Consider the following 23,819-nt stretch of genomic DNA (forward strand, 5'->3'; position numbering starts at 1 on the left):
GAACGAGCTAGAGAGCAAACGAGCAGGTGACCGAACGAGGTAGAGAGCAAACGAGCAGGTGACCGAACGAGCAAGAGAGCAAACCAGCAGGTGACCGAACGAGCTAGAGAGTAAACGAACAGGTGACTGAACGAGCTAGAGAGCAAACGAGCAGATGACCGAACGAGCTAGAGAGCAAACGAGCAGGTGACCGAACGAGCTAGAGAGCAGACGAACAGGTGACCGAACGAGCTAGAGAGCAGACGAGCAGGTGACCGAACGAGCTAGAGAGGAAACCAGCAGGTGACCGAACGAGTTAGAGAGAAAACAAACAGATGACCGAACGAGCTAGAGAGCAAACTAAAAGGTGACCGAACGAGCTAGAGAGCAAACTAAAAGGTGACCGAACGAGCTAGAGAGCAAACTAAAAGGTGACCGAACGAGCTAGAGAGCAAACGAGCAGGTGACCGAACGAGCTAGAGAGCAAACGAACAGGTGGCCGAACGAGCTAGAGAGCAGACGAACAGGTGACCGAACGAGCTAGAGAGCAAACGAGAAGGTGACCGAACGAGCTAGAGAGCAAACGAGCAGATGACCGAACGAGCTAGAGAGCAAACGAGCAGGTGACCGAACGAGCTAGAGAGCAAACCAGCAGGTGACCGAACGAGCTAGAGAGCAAACCAGCAGGTGACCGAACGAGCTAGAGAGCAAACGAGCAGATGACCGAATGAGCTAGAGAGCAAACGAGCAGGTGACCGAACGAGCTAGAGAGCAAACGAGCAGGTGACCGAACGAGCTAGAGAGCAAACGAGCAGGTGACCGAACGAGCTAGAGAGCAAACCAGCAGGTGACCGAACGAGCTAGAGAGCAAACCAGTAGGTGACTGAACGAGTTAGAGAGCAAAGCAACAGATGACCGAACGAGTTAGAGAGAAAACAAACAGATGAGCGAACAAGACGGAGCAAACGAACAGATGACCGAACGAGCTAGAGAGCAAACTAAAAGGTGACCGAACGAGCTAGAGAGCAAACTAAAAGGTGACCGAACGAGCTAGAGAGCAAACGAGCAGGTGACCGAACGAGCTAGAGAGCAAACGAACAGGTGGCCGAACGAGCTAGAGAGCAGACGAACAGGTGACCGAACGAGCTAGAGAGCAAACGAGCAGGTGACCGAACGAGCTAGAGAGCAAACGAGCAGGTGACCGAACGAGCTAGAGAGCAAACGAGCAGATGACCGAACGAGCTAGAGAGCAAACGAGCAGGTGACCGAACGAGCTAGAGAGCAAACGAGCAGGTGACCGAACGAGCTAGAGAGCAAACCAGCAGGTGACCGAACGAGCTAGAGAGCAAACGAGCAGATGACCGAACGAGCTAGAGAGCAAACGAGCAGGTGACCGAACGAGCTAGAGAGCAAACGAGCAGGTGACCGAACGAGCTAGAGAGCAAACCAGCAGGTGACCGAACGAGCTAGAGAGCAAACCAGTAGGTGACTGAACGAGTTAGAGAGCAAAGCAACAGATGACCGAACGAGTTAGAGAGAAAACAAACAGATGAGCGAACAAGACGGAGCAAACGAACAGATGACCGAACGAGCTAGAGAGCAAACTAAAAGGTGACCGAACGAGCTAGAGAGCAAACCAGCAGGTGACCGAACGAGCTAGAGAGCAAACAAACAGATGAGCGAACAAGACGGAGCAAACGAACAGATGACCGAACGAGATAGAGAGAAAACGAGCGGATGACCGAACAAGACAGAGCAAACGAATATATGATCGAACGAGCTAGAGAGCAAACGAACTGATGACCGAACGAGCTAGAGAGCAAACGAGGAATTTATCTCTAGATCATATAATGTAATGGCTTTTTTTTTAGATTAGATAGATTTCATGTCACAATATACTCCAACTAAAATGTTGCTCCAAAACCGACATTATCTATGAGATAGTATCTGTAATAAATTAACAATTTAGAATGTGTTATTAAGAAGTGAATATACTCTCCTGTACACGGCATTGGTGGAAGTCTGTACGGCAGGAGACGACAAAACATGACGAAGAAAAATTTACACTTTTGCAAACGAATTCACATATAGGATAAAAAAATCGTGGACTATGAGTCATAAATCTCGAACTAAAATAACTACATTAATATTTGTCTACCGATATCACTCAAGCTATAATAAACAGCACTGAGGTTCTGATATTTGCTGAGTTGTTGAATCAAAGTGGTTTAAAAATCTCTCCGCAATCGAGCGGCTCAACACAAAGAAGGGATTTTATTTATTTTCTCGTTATCTTCACGCTGATTTAGAACACCAGTCTACTTCGGTTCGTGATCCAATTCAAATGCAAATGAGTTCCTAGTAAAAGTGCTATATTACGGAGTTCGATATTTTAGTACGCTTTGTTTATGTAATTATTCATAATTATGCAAATTATTCTATAGATAAATAGCTTATGACTTAAAAGCATTCCAAACGGGAAATTCTAAGAAATATGTTAGCATTCATCCATGTCAAAAATTGAAAAGATTTACTTATAATCATTACCAGTGGAATTTATTTTTATTTTATTGGGCTATTTTACGACGCTGTATCAACATCTAGGTTATTTAGCATCTGAATGAAATGAAGGTGATAATGCCGGTGAAATGAGTCCGGGGTCCAGCACCGAAAGTTACCCAGCATTTGCTCGTATTGGGTTGAGGGAAAGCCCCGGAAAAAACCTCAACCAGGTAACTTGCCCCGATCGGGATTCGTAAGTGGTGTTAGGAGGATTAAAGACCTGTAATGGTATCAAAGGAAAAATACTGAATGACATCTAAAAAGGAATGGAGGCATGGAGTCTATATTTATCAACTATAGCAAGAAACAAAATTTACTTTTAGCACCTATAATTCCGGGTTCTATTAATTACTTATCTTATCATAGATCAATACCAATACACTATATTATTTGCAGACCAAACAAAAATAAAATATTCAAACCAACACAACTATAGTTTCATTCCCGAAACTGGATACTGTATATGCCGCTGTATTCGTGATACAGAGCAGAATTTTTAGCTGTGGTTTCGCAATATATGGTTACTACGTTTTAACTGAAGTTGATGCCCATCGACACTATCAGTGGCATATCCCAAGTGGGAGCAGTTATGATGAAGATTAACATTTCCTTGAAATATATTCTATTAGAAAGATCATATTTTTCATTTAAGTTGTCCAAATAATACTTAAGTGTTTTTTTACTTTAAGAAGTTTCCTTATTTGCGTTGTCTAGTGTTTAAGTTTTAAATTAAAGTGAAGAAGTGCTTTTAAGAAGAACTTCGAAGTCTTCCAGGACATCTATTGTCTCATGAGTTCTTTTTCTCAGAGTAAATACTGAATCAGAGATGCAAAAACTATCAGCTGTAGTCGATTTACAAATTCTCTCTCAGTTCTTGTAGCCTGTCAGGCTGAAAAGAGGGGTTAAGTAGAATGAACCAGGAGTGATGTGGCGACCACTTGAAACAAGTATTCCTATTTATAAAACATCTCCAGTGCTGTTGATATGGCCATTCTCAGGAGGACAGTCTGTCCCAACGGAAGTGTAGCTAATTATTGAGTAAGACTCTTCTAACAATTTTAATCTCTTGGTCAAACAAAAACGGCTGTCTTTGATGTAAGCTTCTATAGCTCTTACGGAAGAAGGGAAAGTGCACACAAAAACATTGTGATTTTTCAAAAGTAGCAAACTTCTTGATTTTTCAATATTTTATTACAAGGACAGAATGCACATTTCCTCGTATCCAAATATCTTGAAACTTCTGCCTTTTATTAATCTTTTTTGTTCTCAGGTCTCAATATTTTATTTTGAAACCTTTCCACAGAAAATTGTACCACACTTCAGCTAATAAAAGTTTGATCAGAAATAAATTTGAAGGCGTAAGTTTCAACTAGGAGTCATTCCATGCAAAATAATAGTACATTATGCAACGAGCCTATAATGATAGTAATTAAGACGCAAGTATGTTTGTTTATGAAACGAGCGCAAGCGAGTTTCATAATTTTCATACGAGCGTCTTAATTACCATTATAAGCAAGTTTCATACGACTTTTTATGCTCGACCATATTTCTAACTTTAAATAATTCAGAAGTATACATTTTATTTATATCTGACAAGATCGGAAGTGACCTTGTTCATAGCTCTTGAATTGTGAGATGTGCGCAGACGCGAAGTATTGATTTCTTTCCGAGGAACAATAATGTCACTGACCTTGATGTAATGCAGAGAATGTATAACCTGGAAATTGATTTAGAATTGAAAAACGAGATGACAAATTGAATTTATTTGAATATTATTTACAATTAACGCTAATTATTATAGTGCAACAGTATTGGATTTCCAGCCTCCGTGACGTTTCCCTCGTTATCTTTCGATTGCACATCCGAGAATAATCGAAAACCTGAACTTTAATGAATAGTTGTACTTTAATGACATGCATTAAAGTACTGCTACCAGGTGTATAATTACTACATTTCGGCATGGTCGAGCATAAAGTATGTTTTTGAATCATGTCTCAAAAGTTAAAAATATTTTAGTAGGTTCTTTTGCATGTTCTAAATAAGAATTTTACGCAATATTACCTATATTTGAGCCGTTCAGAGCAGAAGTGGTGTAAGTCAAAATTGGGTAATGAGGGTTAAAGTAAACATTCTGTAAAATACAGCGCAAAGTAGAAATTAATATTCAATTTATTTAAACTATTAGTAGTCAGTGGATAGCACGAAGGACATATTAATTGCTACTTTGCACTGTATTTTACAGAATTTTTACTTTAAACCTCATTACCCAATTTTGACTTACACCACTTCTGCTCTTAACGGCTTATTTATATTCTTCATAGTCTGGCAGCAATCAGCATTTAAAATATTGGTTTAGCAATGAAGACGCCTTCATTCATTGAAGTTTTGTTACTATGTAAATAAGATGGAAAAGTGGTTTCAATGCAGTTCGAAAAAAGAGATCCTAGTTTATAAATACCCTCAAAATAAAAAATACATATAATTTTTTTAATAGTTGCCTGCCGTAAAATAATTTAAAAAAATATAGAACACAAAATACAATTCATTTTTACAGACGAAAAAACATGTGTTTAATCCATTTGATCCCAAGACACTTTCAATGATTGGAATATAAATATTTCAGAATTGCCCAAATTATTTATGCCCAAGTTATTTTTTATTAAAAATGTTGGTGTTTCTTATATATTCCTACTTATCGACACATAAAAAACAAAATAAGATGATTATTGGTCCTCTCAAATCATTTACGCCGTAAATAATGCATGTTCCCATTTGGGAACAGTGGGAGTAAATGGGTTAATTCTTATATTGATTCTAGTGTGAAAATTTTTTTAGTAATGTTGACTTAAATATCATGTCAGTGTTTAATAAAAAAATAATTCACGGAACAAAACAGCTCTGCAGATAGGCTCTCCCGCCGTACAGAATGTCGTCATTGATGTGGGAGATGGAGACACAGTGTTTGTTTGAGATTATGAAGTATGGCGAACGCTACGACCGCCACACATAGCAAGCAATTTTCAACCGTCGGAACAAAAATTAATAATTTCATTAATTTAATTATGCGTTGGTTTTTGAGGTAACGTCATAAAACTTGGGAGATGGATTAAGAATAAGATTTTCTTCAATACGAATGAAATTTGAATGAATTTAATTTGTTGCATTCGGATATAAAAATACGAATAAAATATTATTAAATAAAAAACGATACCACCTAATTTTTAGTACAGATTATTATTATTATTATTATTATTATTATTATTATTATTATTGTTGTTATTTCTACTCAGAAGTGGCTTAAGTGACAGCGTTTGCACCTATAAGTCCAGAAGACCAAGCTCAATTTTCAATAGAAAAGCGAAGAGTTATCTTCTTTACAAAAGAAATAGATGCTTATTCCTTCTATTGCATTTGATTTATTGATAAAAACAGTCGTGGTATCACAGATACATAGATAAAGTCAAAAGAACAAGATAAACTAAAATACTATATCAACACTAGTTTCCATAAATTCATTTATATCATAAAAAAGGTTTTTGATTAGCCAGTCACGAATAACACACCAAAATCTATTGAAATTAACAATATGTGCACTATAAGCAAGTTTGTTAAACATAGACAATGTAATTGATGTAAACCATTGTTTAGACTTGGCTAATGTAACCCTAGGGGTCACAAGGTGGTAGTTATGTCTTGTACCATAATCATGAATCTCGCTATGTGGATACTAAATGTTTAAATTTGACTTAATTTTAATCAAACAATGGAAAATGTACAAATTCACAACAGCTAAAATTCTTTCAGAAATAAACAAAGGTCTGCAGTGAACATCAAAATCAGAATCAGTCAAAATGCGTATTGCCTTTTTTTTCGTAAAAGAAGTACTTGATCAATTTTCTGACAATTTGCCCACAAATCAATACCATACTATTAAAAAAAAGCAAAATACGAGATTTTAAGAAATTCGTTAGGTACAAGGTATCTAAGTCTCTTTAATAAATAGGTTACTCTTGACAATCTAATACACAGGTCATTAATATGACCTTCCCATGTCAACTTAGAGTCAAGAACAATCTGAAGAATCTGTATTGTCTCATGAAATAGTCTTATGGCATGCTGACCACATTATCAGAAAGTTCAGCTACTCGGATGAATGAGGACGGAATGGAAGAAAGAGTCTAACTAGCTCCTCAAGGTACAAACTTATATTATTGAGGAAGAAGCACATGTTTAGGCCTATATACAGGGACATCATTTTATTTTTACTTCAATTTTTATTGTACCTGAGTTTTTGAATGTACTTCACTCCCACCTCTTCTACTAATGAAGTACAACCGTCCTCCACACAGATCCACATCGCATATACAGACATAGTAGCCTTACGGTCATAGAAAACAGTACGTTCCAAAAATATGTTCGCGTTTTCCAGTGAAGAAAGAGCTTTCAATATTGCATCATTTTCCATTTGCCTACGTCGCATCCCGGTTTCCCCCACCTGCTTCTATTCGCCTCTCTGTAAATGCTAGTGGCTGGGCTGTCTTATCTAGTTTCTGGGAACATTAATTTCTGTTAGGAATTGGACGTCTACGTAATATTATATCCATACCATTATTTAAAATAACTTAAATAAGAAATTAACTGTCACGTGATTTCCTCCCCTTCTACGACTCTGCGACGTAACCACTTGGACGGACAGTAGATAGCATGTATGAGTAATTTTATCTTTTCGGATCGGGCTGAAGTGTAGGCTATGTGTTGTAGACAGTATAATATACACTGCATAATGAATACGTCCGCATGGATAGCTGAGTTCGTGAGTAAAAACACTCATTGTTAATACTGTACTGTATTTTGATTAAACAAAATACCTAATGAAAATTATCAAACTCAAAATCGCGATATTTCCTAGTTTACGTAAATGGATGAATTACTTTTCTTCCCTCCTATACCTAGTAAAGTGATTTGTTTGTATTTTACGCCAGTATCATCGAACTCCAGTCGTAGAAGGGGGTAGCTAACGGTATTTCCGGTTCTTAATCGTTGATCCAAAGGTATAGCCAGGTTGATATTAAAAATGTTAGTAAAAATAAAATGATGTCCCTGTACAATGTCAACGAATAATTGCAAGTCATATATATATATCGTATATTTTTTTTATAAAGGAAACACAACAAAGGCGTTGTGTTATGTATAATAAGAGGATACATAATTCTCAACTACGCGAATACAGTAGAAGCTCTTAAGTTCGACAGAAAACAAGTTGGACATCCTATAGTTCGACTGCTTACGTAGGAGAATTAGACACGCCCCTATACGGGCACTAAGAAATGGGTTTGCCATTTGAATGGGAATTGGTTTCGTGTCTTGTAGTGATACTTTTGTTAAAGGAAAACAGAATATTTTATTGATTAGGACATCCATATTTAGTCACTGATTTTAAATTAATGAACTCTCCTTTTTGTATTTGAGAATTGTGCCGTTTGTGAGACTGAACTTTCGAAACCCACTGTGGTACTAGAAGCGCATACACAAGTCTCGGGACGGGCAGAAAATGCAAGTACAGTACTGTATTCGTTGATGGATAAACAATAAGAATTTGTATTCATTTCACCTGCCACATCCACTACCCTTATTGGACTGAACTTTCAATTCTGTTCACTCGAACTTAGGAGAGTCCACTGTACAATATATATTAGCTTATGTTAAATGAATTGTTCGTTTGTGGTATAATAGTTCGCAGAAAAATTTTATCTGTCTTGGAATTTTTCTGATATGAATGGCGACAATTTAATCTCAATTCGGAAGTTGTAGAGGAATAGGGAAAGCCAACCTAAATGTACAGTGACACATATACTGCACATATGTTACTTCCTTGTAGTGATAACCTAGACCAGGGGCGCTCAAACTTTCTACAAATAGAGGCCAATAATTATTTTAATGATTGACGTCGGACCACATTACAGTGTACTTAATAGTTAAAAAAACGCACGTGTATTTTTTGTTACTATTGCAACAAAACAGACTAGAATCAAATTAATTAATTTTATAAAATTTGGATTACATAATTTTGAAAAATACTTAAATAAAAGGGCATGCATAATTACTCACCTAATAAGAATTGTGGAACTGATGTTTTGAAGATAATAAATGGTCGATATCCGGTCTCTGCTCTCTAGTGCTCTGAAGTAACATGTTTTGGAGATGCTCTTCATTTAAGCTTGATCTTAATCTTGATTTCCGAATGTTCATTTTCGAAAATGTTTGTTCACATATGTTGAGATCAAACGCCGAGCTTGGTTTTCTATGTTTGTTTCCCTTGAATTTATCGAAATCATGAGAGTGTTTTGTCTGGTAATGTCTTTTTAATATTATATTCTTTCATTACAGCTATGACATGGTTGCAAATAACACAAATCACTTTGTTTCTATGCTTTTTCACAAAATAATTACCGAGCCAAGATTCATTAGCCTATACCTTCTACACTCACTATCTACTTTGCGTCATTTCGAAAACATTTTGTACTTAAGGTGTTTATTACTAATAAGTGCTTTTTTGTTATTTAAAGCAATATTTCTTGTTAATTTATATTTCTCTAATTAATTGTAATGTAATGTATATGAAATTTAAATATTTGAAACAATGACTAACTTTACTAACAATAGTAAATAAAAGTAATTTATTTCGGTACTTAATCTGCTAATAATCGTGCTTTAAGACTATTGGTGTAATACGAATAATGATCGACAATCCACAGTTACAAATATAATATTGTCACGTCTTCACGATACCAACAATCAGCTTTATAATTTTAAATATTAAGCTCGTTCTAATAGAAGTTATCACGTAGCATTTCCAATTGTTTGCTGTCATATTTTCAAATCTTACTGTTACAATTTTGTGCTACACGTGTTTATTATTGTAGGAGAAAGAAATTTGAGTGAGGAAGTCAGTTATTGTCGGGTGACAGAAGGTATAAGATCGGTTAGCTAGAATGCCTAAATTCAGTAAACCATTGAAAAGTAAACTTCATGCTTACGTTAGTGAATTTGGTGCACATTTGTTTTCAACCGATGGAACAGTTTTGTTATGTAAGGTTTGTGAAAAGACAGTTAATCACGAAAAAAAAAGTATTTTATAAGTCAACATGACTGTATTATCTACGAAGTAAATATGTGAGTTATGTTGATGTAATTTACATTAATTGCTAAAATATATTATGTCTTTTTAAAATGTACTAGTGGCTTGTGCAGCAAATGCAGCAAACTAAATTCATTAGACGTTCAAATAACATTTTTTCAGATTTATTTTCAGTGAAGAATACCAGACATTTTGAAAGTTATTTGCTTCCATAATAATTAAACATACTCCTTCTGAATGTTTTTTTATGGCAAAAACTTTTTCTTGAACCTATCCGCCTTCAGTTTTTGAGTTTCAACGCGAAAACGCAAGTAACAATGTCAGGACGATCAGTGGGTTTTTCATGTGGGAGTAAAGCAATAGCTATTTCAGGTCATTGTGAATTGTAGGTGAAAGTTAAAAAATGTCAGATTTGCTATGCTTTTGAACAATAGACATAGCATTTTTGTATAGCTGCTTCATGTAGAGGGTAAAATCATTTTATCCTGCTAAGAGATCTTGCTGAAATGATCGGGAGACTACAAAATTTTGTAGGCCTCTTATTTTATAAGTAAGTAATACCTTTTACTCTTTCCTTAGGAACTGTAATTTTTGCGCTCTCTCGAGCCAATACTGAAGAGAATGACGCATATAAATATCTACACCACACCGCCATTAAGTATATGAAAAAGACCCAAGCCCACTTGATTAATAACTATAAAAATATTTGATTTTAATAACAATGTTATTATCTTGCGTAAGTTTTGTAGTTATATACACTATATAGCCGCCAGTCAGTAAATTATAGAAATGAAGATCTAATTTAAGATATTCTCTACATCTGCTTACATAACCCCACTTTCATATCATGAACATAGCATTAATATGTATAAGTAATGAAAAATAGTCGCATCACGTCATTTACTATAATAATATTTCATTTCTAATGGTAATAATGCCATCAAACCACCTCAGATTTTGTAGATTTTAACATCCAATACACAGTTGCACTCAGAAAATTACACACCGCAGAATCAGACCTGTAAATTATTTTTAGTAAGATTTGAAATTTTTAATAACCAATTGAATTTGAGCTCTAAATATGTCAGCAATCCTGCAGGTCATGACCTTCGTGTAATATCCTAGTGTTTATTGTAATGTGTGTTTTGTTTTATCCTGTAATGCAATTAGTTCTCAAAACTGACGAAAGATGGATTTTGGAAAATAGGAAAATTATGTAGGAAAACTAACGCTTCACTGAAAACTACTATTTTTCTGAAAAACTTTGGGTTCCAAGCTTCAAAATGAGGGGTCATTTATTAAAACCCGTTAGCCGTTTTCCCGTAATTTCCATTACCAGTTCAAATTATATATATATATATATATATATATATATATATATATATATATATATATATATACACCTTTTTCAAAGATTTTCGTGCCTTCTTTTTACGTTTTTATTGTCTTTTCTGCCTGCCTATATGAACTGTTATAAATGCCTAAAGATCCGAGCTCTAATCATAACACTAATACCTAAACATTATTGTTGTTGTTGCTAATTGAGTAATTATTATTTTCTAATGGTTTCTAAGAATGTCTTCATACTTTCATGGAAAAAAGGCATTTCACAAGACTGAAATTTCCTGCGAAAGGGAATCAAACAAGTTGTAATATTGAGAGGCATAAAGGGAATTCACTTTCCTGTAGACACAAACTACCAGGCCTAATATTATTGCTGTATTCCAAACGTCCTCTTCTCCTGAACCTGTAATAATGTTGCATAAGCTCAGAAGGAACTGACATAGACCTACAGACGTAATCAAGATTGTCGGGAGTCCCAAGTCTGTACAAGTTTCCTCCGTTCCACGTGTATATAAAGACAGATTTTATCAGAAGAGCTATACCGCAAGTTACTGTCCGATACAGCAGACAGAGAGGCGCGTGCCATTGAGGAAAACCTTCACTTTGTATAACACAGTGCTTTCACAGAACGAAGACATGGAAGCAACCTTCCCAATGCTGAGGAATCCCCAACACGCCGATGTCCGCATCAAGAGCGTGGCCCGGCAAGTGTATCTGTGTGTGAAGAAAGACGACAGTGGAGCCAATGTTGTGGGCACCAAGACTCTGAGCGATACAGTCGATTCGGAACGTGAGTATTCAAGTGCAATTTGAGTAGTTAATAGCATGAACACACAGAGAACACTTCCACTAATTTAAGGGTCTTAATATTCAGCTCTTCTGTAATGTTCAAGGCAACAAAACGCTTATTTATTATTTACTCAATTTCGTATTTTGCTTCAGTTTTTACTTAGCGTCATTTTGGAGCGTAGAAGTTATTCAAAAGCATTCTATTTATAGAAAATAAATCACTACCACAATAATTTTGACACAGATGTGCGTCTTTCTCATCAGGAGGTAATTTGGAAATTGACAGACACATATCGTTCCCTTATTTTCCTTGTCGCATTGTTCTCTTTTTTCGCCTTATTCATCCTATAGTCACCTTGTTCTACTAGTTATCAGCTTGTTCCCCTGCCGTCCCCTTGTTCTACTAGTTATCAGTTTGTTCCCCTGCCGTCCCCTTGTTTTTCTTGTCGTTCCGTTTTTCTCCTCGTATTCCACTCGTTCTCCTTGTATTCCACTCGTTCTCCTTGTATTCCTCTCGTTCTCCTTGTATTCCTCTTGTTCTCCTTGCATTCCTCTTGTTCTCCTTGTATTCTAGTCGTCTTCCGCATTTCCTCACTGTATTCCCCTTTTCACGTAAAATTTGTCTTTCTCCTCACTATTATATGGAAGGGGTAACTTTTGAATTGACCATTACATAAAACCTCAAACCTCCACTCTTTTTGCCATCGCTTTGTTCTTCCTATATTCTTCTTGTTCCCCTTTCTTCCACTTGTACTTTCTTTCTTTCACTTGTTCTCCTTTTATTTTCCTTTTTCTGCTTGCCTTTCCCATGTGCTCTTATCTTCACTTGTTTCCCCCCCACTCAACGATTAAGAAGTCTATATTGAATGTTATGCCTAAGAAAAGATGTTTAACGCTAATCCCGTCTAGAACTTGGATATTTGTCCATTATCAATGTGTTGTCATTAGTTATACTATATTTTGAAAAGACATGATACTGATACGTCATGTTGAGTAGAGTATCTTATACCGAAACCAATATTACACTTGGGTTAAAAGTAGTAGTAGCAGCAGTAGTAGTAGTAGTAGTAGTAGTAGTAGTAGTAGTAGTGGTAGTGATGGTAGTAGTAGTAATAGTAGTGGTAGTAGCAGTGGTGGTGGTAGTAGAAGTAGTAGTAGTAGTGATGGTAGTAGCAGTAGTAATAGTAATAGTAGTGGTAGTAGCAGTGGTGGTAATGGTGGTGGTAGTAGTAGTGGTAGTAGCAGTGTTGGTAATGGTGGTGGTAGTAGTAGTAGTAGTAGTAGTGATGGTGGTAGTAGTAGTACTAGTAATAGTAATAGTAGTGGTATTAGCAGTGGTGGTGGTGGTAGTAGTAGTAGTAGTAGTAGCAGTAGTAGTAGTGGTGGTGGTAGTGGTAGTAGTAGTAGTGAGGGTAGTAGTAGTGATGGTAGTAGTAGTAATAGTAATAGTAGTAGTGATGGTAGTAGCAGTAGTAATAGTAATAAAATAGTGGTAGTAGCAGTGGTTGAGTGGTGGTAGTAGTAGTGATGGTAGTAGTAGTAATAGTAATAGTAATAGTAGTGATAGTAACAGTGGTGGTGGTAGTAGTAGTAGTAGTGGTGGTGGTAGTGGTGGTGGTAGTGATAGTGGTAGTAGTAGTGAGGGTAGTAGTAGTGATGGTAGTAGTAGTAATAGTAATAGTAGTAGTGATGGTAGTAGCAGTAGTAATAGTAATAAAATAGTGGTAGTAGCAGTGGTTGAGTGGTGGTAGTAGTAGTGATGGTAGTAGTAGTAATAGTAATAGTAGTGATAGTAACAGTGGTGATGGTAGTAGTAGTAGTAGTGATAGTAGTAGCAGTAGTAATAGTAGTGGTAGTAGCAGTGGTGGTGCTTGTAGTAGTAGTAGTAGTAGTAGTAGTGGTGGTGGTGGTAGTGGTAGTAGTAGTGATGGTAGTAGCAGTAGTAATAGTAATAGTAGTGATAGTAGCAGTGGTGATAGTGGTAGTAGTAGTAGTAGTAGTGGTGGTGGTAGTGGTAGTAGTAGTAGTGATGGTAGTGGTAGTAGTAGTAGTAGTAGTGATGGTAGTAGTAGTAATAGTGGTGGTAGTAGCAGTGGTGGTGGTGGTAGTAGTAGTAGAAGTATTAATGGTGGTAGTGGTGGTAGTAGTAGTAATAGTAATAGTAGTGGTAATAGCAGTGGTGGTGGTAGTAGTAGTAGTAGTAGTAATGGTACTAGTAGTAGTAGTAGCACATTGCTATTTTATTGTATTATTTGCTTATTTTGAGAAGTTTACAAGTAGTTCGTAATGAAATGTTTTACGTTATCGTGTGTAGGAAGCACAAGGATAATAAAATTGTGTCACTAGTCAATCTCTAGATTCCCCGAGTAAAGTGACAACTCATTACCCGGGGGTAGTCATAAAATTAAGACACTTCGCTATTACAGCATTTCCTCTGTATGACGTATCTTACTAGTCGTCACATCACTATAAGATTTAATGGCATCGGTTTCTGCTTCTCTCCCTCCCTGCCTGCCACTCTCTCTCTTTCTCTCTTATAATTAAGAAGTTTTAAACGAATCTGTGAATTCATTGAGGTAATAAATTCCTGTACATAAGCCTAGTATTTCTGAAATCCTTCAGTTTCAGAAAATATTGAAATATGAATTCCATTCACGTAAGTCACAACAAGTTCTAGTTAAAGTATTATTCAAAATGCTGCTTAATTAAGAATTACTAATATTCGTATTCTGGATAAACAGTAGTCTGATGTGCTGTTCTCGACGTACAAATGGAATTAAATAAAGTTTTGTGCAAGACATTTGTGATTTATCTACGAAAGAGACATTTGCATAGGCACTAACAAACTACATATTTTATTTTTATTCTGCAGTTGACTTCTCCATTTACTACTACACAACTTCCGAGCAAGCGGAGACAAAATTGGTACTTTTAGTGCATCAGGCGACCAAGACCTGCCTCAGCTTCACACGAGACAAGAAATTGGAAAAATCGGTGAGTTATAGTTATCCCATTTACAGATCCTCTCAAACTATAGTGTGTACTGTTCAATATTTCGTTCCATAATGTCTGATAGGCGATATAAACATTGCCAGCAAAGATATAGAGAAGTTTGGCCCAACTTCAAGACAAGCGTGGAATGAGACCTCTGCCATTGGTTCAATAAAAATATTATCTTTTTCCCTCTCTCTGCAAGCAATATCGGCTGCCAGACATTATGGAATGGAGTATAGGCTAGTAAGTAATTCTGTCAGTATAAGGCTATGAATATTATTGTTGTTTAGTCAACTGTCCGAAGACAGGTTTCAAGCTCATAATTGATAGCAATGAGGCGTAACTCATGAGGCAACTAAGCCAGGAGATAATGGAGTAGGGTGGCCAGTTCTTTGCCCCGTCCATTGCATACATCGCTGACTAGTTACATATTACACTATGAATATTGGTAACTTGTAAATTCGAAAAATGTGTTATTATTATTATTATTATTATTATTATTATTATTATTATTATTATTATATGTAAATATATTTCTGAGCGGTTTCATGTCTTTACATAAAAAATTTTCATTTCAATAGGAGCTCAAGAACTCTGCAGAAGTAGACATGAATATGTTGGACGGTCTGGAAGAGGATCCTTTACGGATCAACAAGGCTGACAACAGGTTCTTCTACATCAAATCGTCAGGCTCTAATTATGCGTTCGAGGCAATGAACGGTAAGTCATAGAATGATTAATCGTTAGAATATTGAACTGGATTTTAAGGACAGTTACAATGAGGTACAATTTTTTGGCAATTTTGGTCCAAATTTCGATTTTTTGTTTTCAACATTTAAAAAATTGTATATAATTTGGAGAACGTCTCGGCAAATTTTCATGCAGATAGCTCCTTCAATCAGCTGTTTCGAACCGCCATTTTTAGAAGGTTATACGCTTTGGGTGGCTGTTTAAACCCCCGCTCCTCTTTAAAAGTTGCAATACATTTTTCTTACATATTCAAATTTGATTCAAACAAATAAAAGTTCTATTGCACAACGAAAAGTTACATTTGTTCGGATCAAACGTCTACACATTTAAAGGACAAAACTTAAATTCTTTGAATCATTTACTATAATAATACACCGCTCTCTTAAATTGACTGAGCATATTGGGAATTAAATCAATGGCTTTTCCAAAACATGCTATTAAATTTAGTACTCGTATTTAGTATTTTCAGTATTTATTTAACCTGGTAGAGATAAGGCCATCAGGCTTTCTCTGCCCCTCTACCAGGGGATTAAAACTATAATATGAAGAATAAAATTACAATTAATATTAAATTTACAATTACAATTACAATAAAAATTAAAATACGACAAGATTACCTGATTAATGAAAGCTAGACAATTTATCATAGAAGTTAAGAACAAAGAATATTTTTGTATTTACTGAATTACAAATTAAACCTACAATAACAAAATTCTATAGTGATGAAATTACCATATATTGAGATATTTTGTGATAGATTAAGAGAACTATTTACAAGAAACGGTCCCTGATGCTAGCAGGTGACGAATTCCAGAGTAAATGTTTCTTACAAAAATTCTATCTCGAAAGGGAAGCAGAAACGACGAAAATTCTATTAATTTGTTGTTTGAAATATCTTAGAGAATAACCTCCTCAAATTAATGACATTACTTACTATTCATTCTATATGGTTTGTACTCATTTAACTGATTTTAAATTTTAATGGTTAAGATAATGGTGATTAAGTCGATGTCGAATCATGGTACGTAAATTTCCAATCCAACATTTGCCATTGTAACTGAAGGAAACCACGAAAAACCTCAGTCAGATTTTTCCGGCCACGGGATTTGAACCTGCGACCTCCGTAATGCGAGTCTAGTGCGTTACCACAGAGCCACGATTTCTTTATCATTTGTTTATTATCCACTCATTCATTCACATTACGATACCTTCAAGAATTCTTATGTAAATATGTTTACAAAATTAACACAAACTCTAGTTCACTACATTCTGTAATTGATCTCTTTCACGTAACATCTATTATAGTCTTACTTACTTACTTACAAATGGTTTTTAAGGAGGCCGCAGGTTCATTGTCGCCCTCACATAAGCCCGCCATCGGTCCCTATCCTGTGCAAGATTAATCCAGTCTCTATCATATCCCACCTCCCTCAAATCCATTTTAATATTATCCTCCCATCTACGTCTCGGCCTCCCCAAAGATATTTTTCCTCCGGTCTCCCAACTAACAATCTATATGCATTTCTGGTTTCGCCCATACGTGCTACATGTCCTGCCCATCTCAAACGTCTGGATTTAATGTTCCTAATTATGTCAGGTGAAGAATACAATGCGTGCAGTTCTGTGTTGTGTAACTTTCTCCATTCTCCTGTAACTTCATCCCTCTTAGCCCCAAATATTTTCCTCAGCACCTTATTCTCAAACACCCTTAACCTCTGTTCCTCTCTCAAAGTGAGAATCCAAGTTTCACAACCATACAGAACAACCGGTAATAAAACTGTTTTATATATTCTAACTTTCAGATTTTTTTGACAGCAGACTAGATGACTAGTTTACTGCATTATACTTTTATCAATAATAATTTAAAAATTTTCAGACAAATTTGCCCATATGTAAATCATTTTGGTTTCAATGCTTAATGAATACAGTGAAATATTATATCGTCGTTGATTTTACGAAATCTATGTGACAGCACAGAAAATAATTTTTCAGGAGGAAGAAAAATTTATTTAAACACCAATAGGCCCACACTGGTCATCGATGATGTCATTTATGTTCATCATATTCACCAACGTTTTCTACCGAATTACTTCAAATTCTTATGTAGGCCCATTGATTTTTCGTTAATTTTTTTCTTCCTCCTGAAAAATTATTTTCTGTACTGCCACATAGGAGATTTCGTAAAAACGACGACGATATATAGAAAGTAGGCCTAATGAAACTATAATTTATACAATATTAACTTTTGTTTATATTCTTCAATCTGTTTTATCTAGCGTGTCCACACCTGTGGAGTAACGGTTAGCGCGTCTGATCGCGAAACCAGGTGGCCCGGGTTCGATTCCCGGTTGGGGCAAGTTACATGGTTGAGGTTTTTCCTGAGGTTTTCCGTCAATCCAATATGAGCAAATGCAGGGTAACTTTCAGTGCTTGACCCCGGACTCATTTCACCGGCATTATCACCTTCATCTCATTCAGACGCTAAATAACCTAAGATGTTGATAAAGCGTCGTAAATTAATCTACTAAAAAAATTATCCAATGTTCTTGTTCACAGGCTTCATGGAGGATTACAATCACTTCCTCTGCGTCACAGAATCCAACACGATGGATGTCAAGAAACATGAAAATTCAAACTATCCAGAAGATTTATTGTTTTCTATTGAACACTTGGACGACTCATCGACATTCGTTCTCAGTTAGAGAAGCGTCAACTGAATACCATGTTCCTACCCTCCATATTTATTTAAGAATACAGTATGGCTGTTGTACAAAATTCTAACAGGCATAGGATTCTTAGTATTAAACTAACTCATATGGATTCCTACAACACGCATAACTAACTTTCACAAAAAGTGGACAAAACCGGTTCTTTTCCTAGAGAGTAAAATTAGATTTTATGCGCGAGTGAAAAGTTGAGCTTCCAACGAAGCCGAGAGTGATAATTCCCATGAGCGCATAATAGTAATATACGTTACAAGAGCGGTATGTTGAAGTTTTCATGTTCGAGGAAAAGTTTGAAAAAGCGAAACGTAGTTGAGCTTTTTTAATTTCCGAGAATTGAAAGAAAACATACCGCTCGTGTATCGTACATTATTTTGTGCGAAGATCGTTTATTATATACCAGAAAGAGGAATTTCTAATTAGTTGCAATGAAATATCCATCTTGGTTTCTGTTCAATGACGGCAAATTTGCAAAACAAAAATATCTATCTTCAACATTGTTGCTTTAAAATCTGTTCTGTGTTTACTATACTCCAGCAGGCCGTGATATACGTCTGTCTTTTTTTTTCCCCAGTCTATGATGAGTCTGGAATCTTGTTGATTTTTTCACGGCTTCCTTAATGTTACTTGCATCACGAATGCAGTAACTTTAGTGGAGTTGTAGCGTTTACTTAATTTTTGCAAATATTTAAAAACAATAATTAACAGTGCAATTTAGGTGAAATTGCAGCGGTAAGTTTCCAATTTATAATTATTACTATATTGAACGTCTCTAAAAATAATATGTTAAAAGCCTAAAGCAGTAAAATCAATATGTCACTTAAGCGGTAAGAAGAGGGAAATTGTTATGTGTGTTAGGTTGGGAATACTGAATGTGGAATTTTAGACTTACCGCGGATTGGTTTTGTGCGGAAACCAAGCAAATACGCACGATCTCGCACAAAATCTGTTCACTCTCTTGTGCTATAAAATATTTTTTCCATTACCGGTATCTAAATTTTATTTTAAACTATATGCCTTTTCTTTGTCACGTGTTGTTTGTAAAATAACTTATAGATGAATGAATGTATGGATTTTATTGTTTCTAATGTATTGGTTGTCATGGAGAGAGTGATTTGAGAAAATGCAATTGACTGCTGTGAATTAAAAACAGTTGAGATACCAGTTATGGATAAAAAATATTTATTAAAATCAAATTACAACGAAATTCACGCTCAGGAAACATAATAAGAACATAACTGATATAATAACATAACAAACACACATCGATAACTATGGAGGTTTACTTTAAGTATGAATCTCAGAAGAACGCTTCTACACAAATACTTCAAAGTAGAAAACATTTTAATTGTAGCGAATGACTTTTCTCTGCAAAGTTTACTGCAATCAGAATCAATGGTTTATTTCTTATAGGAGTTGAGGTATAATATGAAATTTTCTTTCGTTATTTATTATACACGCCTTTATACAGGCAGACTTTTATAATGATCTGAGCCTTTAAGCTTCAACTCCTATTACAAGCGTATGATAAAATATTAATAATTTATGATTATTTATATAATTTATTAAAAACTAATATTTATATATTTATATTTACACTTATAAGCTTAAAGCATTCTTAATTTAAATGTGATATGAATTTGTATTATTTATAGTTTGATAACTCAACTTTTTGAGCTATATTAAATACTTTGCATTATTTTCATAATATGTTATTTTAATTCATAACCACAACCCCTTATTATCCCTAGTCATAATATGGTACACTGAAGTATTTCTCTCTGTTATGTACACATATATTGGGATCATATACTAGAGAAACGTTTTACAAAATAACAGTTGATAAGTGAATCCTCTAGATTCAAAACCCCCTAAAGACCATTTTATTCATAATTTAGTTATTGCTTGCTAAGAATGAATTCTAATGATTTATACAGTTCGAATACGAAAACCCATTACATTTAAAGAAAAAGGTTTGTTAAAAGTCATTGTAAGGTTGAAAATTCTGTCTATTTGCCACCAGTTTCTGTCAAAATTCTTCAATTTGTGAAAATGGATATAGGGGATTTTGAATCTATAGGATTCAAATCATAGACAAAATAATTTTTATACACTTTGAGAACTGAAGAATCCAAAAATGGAAAAATAAGTACATGGTGCCATTAAAAAACCTTGATCCATGGCACACTAATTATAAATTAAATCAATAGTTTTTTAAAACATGTTAAGATACTGTAGCCCTTTTTCAATTCCTATAACTTTTCTATACAGTTTTTTTTTTTTATAAAATTAAAAATATAAAAGTTACGAACTTACTTACATACTTACAAATGGCTTTTAAGGAATCCGAAGGTTCATTGCCGCCTTCACATAAGCCCGCCATTGGTCCCTATCCTGAGCAAGATTAATCCATTCTCTATCATCATATCCCACCTCCCTCAAATCCATTTTAATATTATCCTTCCATCTACGTCTCTGCCTCCCCAAAGATCTTTTCCCTCCGGCCTCCCAACTAACACTCTATATACATTTCTGGATTTGCCCATACGTACTACATGCCCTGACCATCTCAAACGTCTGGATGTAATGTTCCTAATTATGTCAGGTGAAGAGTATTTATTATTTGTCTAATGGATAGTACATGATATTTACTATCATTGACTGGAGGAAAAACAAGAAAGTGGTGAACAAAACTGCGGATTAAGTGATTAAAAACATTCGGGCTCTGGCTTCCCAGTAGCGGTCGACTTCCTTGGAGGATTTCAGAGCAGGGCATTCTGCAAGATGTTGTCTATCCATGTCTTCCTGTTGATGGCACAAAATGCAAGATGCTGATGGAAGGATGCCAAGACGATTGAGGTGTTTACCCAGGATGTCACGTTCAGTGTTAAGACGAAAGCTTGCAACTGCCAGTCTTCTGGGTTCAGGAGGTATATCCTTCAGTAATTTCCTACGTTGTTGGAAAATGTTTATATCCAGTTCTTGTTGGTGATTATTTTTTTGTAGTTGCTTGAATGGCAAAGGTTTCCGTGGGTTTATTTTGAGATTGGCACCCTTCTTAGCTAATGTGTCAGCCTGTTCATTCCCATGTAGATTACAATGTCTTGGGAAGGTGAAGAATATAATGCGTGCAGTTCTGCGTTGTGTAACTTTCTCCATTCTCCTGTAACCTCATCCCTTTCAGTCCCAAATATTTTCCTAAGAACCTTATTCTCAAACACCCTTAATCTCTGTGCCTCTCTCAAAGTGAGAGTCCAAGTTTCACAACCATACAGAACAACCGGTAATATAACTGTTTTATAAATTCTAACTTTCACAGTTTTTGACAGCAGACTGGATGATAAAAGCTTCTCAACCGAATAATAACAGACATTTCCCATATTTATTCTGCGTTTAATTTCCTCCCGAGTGTCATTTATATTTGTTACTGTTGCTCCAAGATATTTGAATTTTTCCACCTCTTGGAAAGATAAATCTCCAATTTTTGTATTTCCATTTCGTAGAATATTCTGGTCACGAGACATAATCATATACTTCGTCTTTTAGGGGTTTACTTATAAATTTATGGCTTTACTTGCTTGAAGTAAAATTTCCGTGTTTTTCCTAATCTTTGTGGATTTTCTCCTAATAGTGTTAGTCACCTTGAAAAATGATAGTAAGACTGAAGCCCCGTACGTTTATTACGGTGATTTAAGAATTCTGATTTACACTATATTTAAAAGAATGGTAACAGTACAACCCTCTGAAAACGACGCGTGCTTAACATTTCATCGCCTGATCACTGCCCATGTTCCATCTGTCTTAAATACTACAATGTGCAGAAGAATAAAAATGACTGATGTACTTACAGTTGACTGGATTCATTATTTCAGTGTTGCTTCCCAACGTGAGTTGTCATAGAGACGCCTTCTGAAAATCAGAAGTAGATAGAGTTACATGTGATAAGCAGGGAAAGGATTTATATGTAAATACATATTTACTTATAAAGCTAATATAATTTATATTTTGCATTATCTTTATGTTTCACAATGTGTAGGGTTGAAAAATCCTACTTTTATTTTCCATATTTTTCCATATTTTAGAGTTTAGTACATATTTTCGTTAATTTCCATATATTTTCCATATTTCATATAAAACAGTCCATATTATATTAGGTTTAACAATAAAACAAAACAAAATTCCATTAACTTTTAAAAATACATTTCAACAATAGAGATTTAAACACATGTTCAGTAATCCCTTTAACATCAGAGTTATTTGAAAATTAGCAGTCCTATCAACAATGGGAAAGTAAGTTACAAAACTGTATTAATTTAATTTAAAATTTTTAACAGACTTCAGTTGTGCAGCTCAACAGTTAAATGCCAGTCAGAGTACACATAGGTTCAGTTTTGTAAATCATACTATAAAGACGGTAAATATGCCAAAAGTACGTCATTCAGTCAATTTAAAATCAAAACTAACAAGTTACATTTCAGAATTTAAAGAAGATGGTTTATCAACTGACAATAAAATATTATTTTGTAATTTGTGTCAGTGTGCAGTATCATCTACACAAAAGTTCCTGGTGCAACAACACATTACAACTAGTAAACATCAGGCCAACAAACAACTAAATTCCAAGCAGAGACAATTGTTTTTAACACAACCAACAACATCGAATGTAAGATCTGAGTTTAACATCGACCTGTGCCGTTCTCTCATCTCTGCTGATATTCCTCTCTACAAACTAAAGAATAAGGTCTTCAGGGAATTCCTTGAAAAATATACTCAACATACAATCCCGGATGAGTCAACACTTAGGAAGACGTATGCTCCATCCATATACGATGAGACAATACAGAAGATAAGAGATGAAATTAAAGATAGTTCAATTTGGGTTTCCATTGATGAGACTCCCGACAAAGAAGGTAGACTTGTTGGTAATGTAGTTATCGGTTTGTTAAGTGAACAATATTCTGAACGAATTCTTTTACATTGTGATGTTCTAGAAAAGTGCAATAACAAAACTATAGTTAAACTGTTCAACGAAGCTATGGGTATCCTGTGGCCAAAGGGTATTATGTACGATAATGTGTTATTCTTTATTAGCGATGCTGCCCCTTATATGGTCAAAGCTGGACAAGCATTATCTGTTGTATATCCTAAATTGACTCATTTTACTTGTGTGGCGCATGCATTTCATCGTGTGGCAGAAGTGGTCAGAGACAATTTCCCTAAAGTAGATTTGTTGATTTCATCAGTGAAAAAAGTATTTCTCAAAGCTCCCAGTAGAGTTAACGTGTTGAAAGAAATGTACCCTGAAATTCCATTGCCACCAAAGCCAATTTTAACTAGATGGGGTACATGGCTAGAAGCAGTTGAATATTATGCCGAACATATAGACTCTATTAACAATGTTCTCCTTGCATTGGACTCTGAAGATGCAGTCTCAATTGATACTGCGAAAACAGTTACCTGTGACATAAGTGTGAAGAATGACTTAGCTCACATTCAGCATACATTTTCATGCATCATAAAAACGCTCAAAAGTCTCCAAA

General features: G+C 35.4%; 1 protein-coding gene and 1 long non-coding RNA gene across 2 annotated transcripts in view; one reads left to right on the plus strand and one right to left on the minus strand.

The window, feature by feature from the left end:
* The window catches only part of LOC138713770 (uncharacterized), a 428,588-nt gene that overhangs the window by 260,727 nt on the left and 144,042 nt on the right, over nt 1-23,819 (minus strand). The window contains exon 2 of the long non-coding RNA XR_011335987.1: nt 22,128-22,188. This is a non-coding gene — a long non-coding RNA (uncharacterized lncRNA). The remainder of the gene's footprint in view (nt 1-22,127; nt 22,189-23,819) is intronic.
* Nucleotides 11,567-19,995, plus strand: LOC138713769 (uncharacterized). The gene is made up of 4 exons (XM_069846181.1): nt 11,567-11,813; nt 14,685-14,806; nt 15,388-15,526; nt 18,113-19,995. Exons 1-4 carry the CDS (start codon nt 11,660-11,662, stop codon nt 18,256-18,258), a joined length of 561 nt encoding a protein of 186 aa, XP_069702282.1. The 5' UTR covers nt 11,567-11,659; the 3' UTR covers nt 18,259-19,995.

The sequence above is a fragment of the Periplaneta americana genome, chromosome 14, assembly GCF_040183065.1.
Source record: "Periplaneta americana isolate PAMFEO1 chromosome 14, P.americana_PAMFEO1_priV1, whole genome shotgun sequence".
In the NCBI taxonomy this organism is placed as follows: domain Eukaryota; kingdom Metazoa; phylum Arthropoda; class Insecta; order Blattodea; family Blattidae; genus Periplaneta; species Periplaneta americana.

What these genes read in the sequence shown, in the direction of transcription:
- LOC138713769 (XM_069846181.1), top strand. Translation starts at nt 11,660, where the DNA reads ATGGAAGCAACCTTCCCAATGCTGAGGAATCCCCAACACGCCGATGTC. An exon ending in CGATACAGTCGATTCGGAAC is followed by an intron (nt 11,814 to 14,684) that starts GTGAGTATTCAA and finishes TTTATTCTGCAG; the next exon opens with TTGACTTCTCCATTTACTAC. An exon ending in ACAAGAAATTGGAAAAATCG is followed by an intron (nt 14,807 to 15,387) that starts GTGAGTTATAGT and finishes TCATTTCAATAG; the next exon opens with GAGCTCAAGAACTCTGCAGA.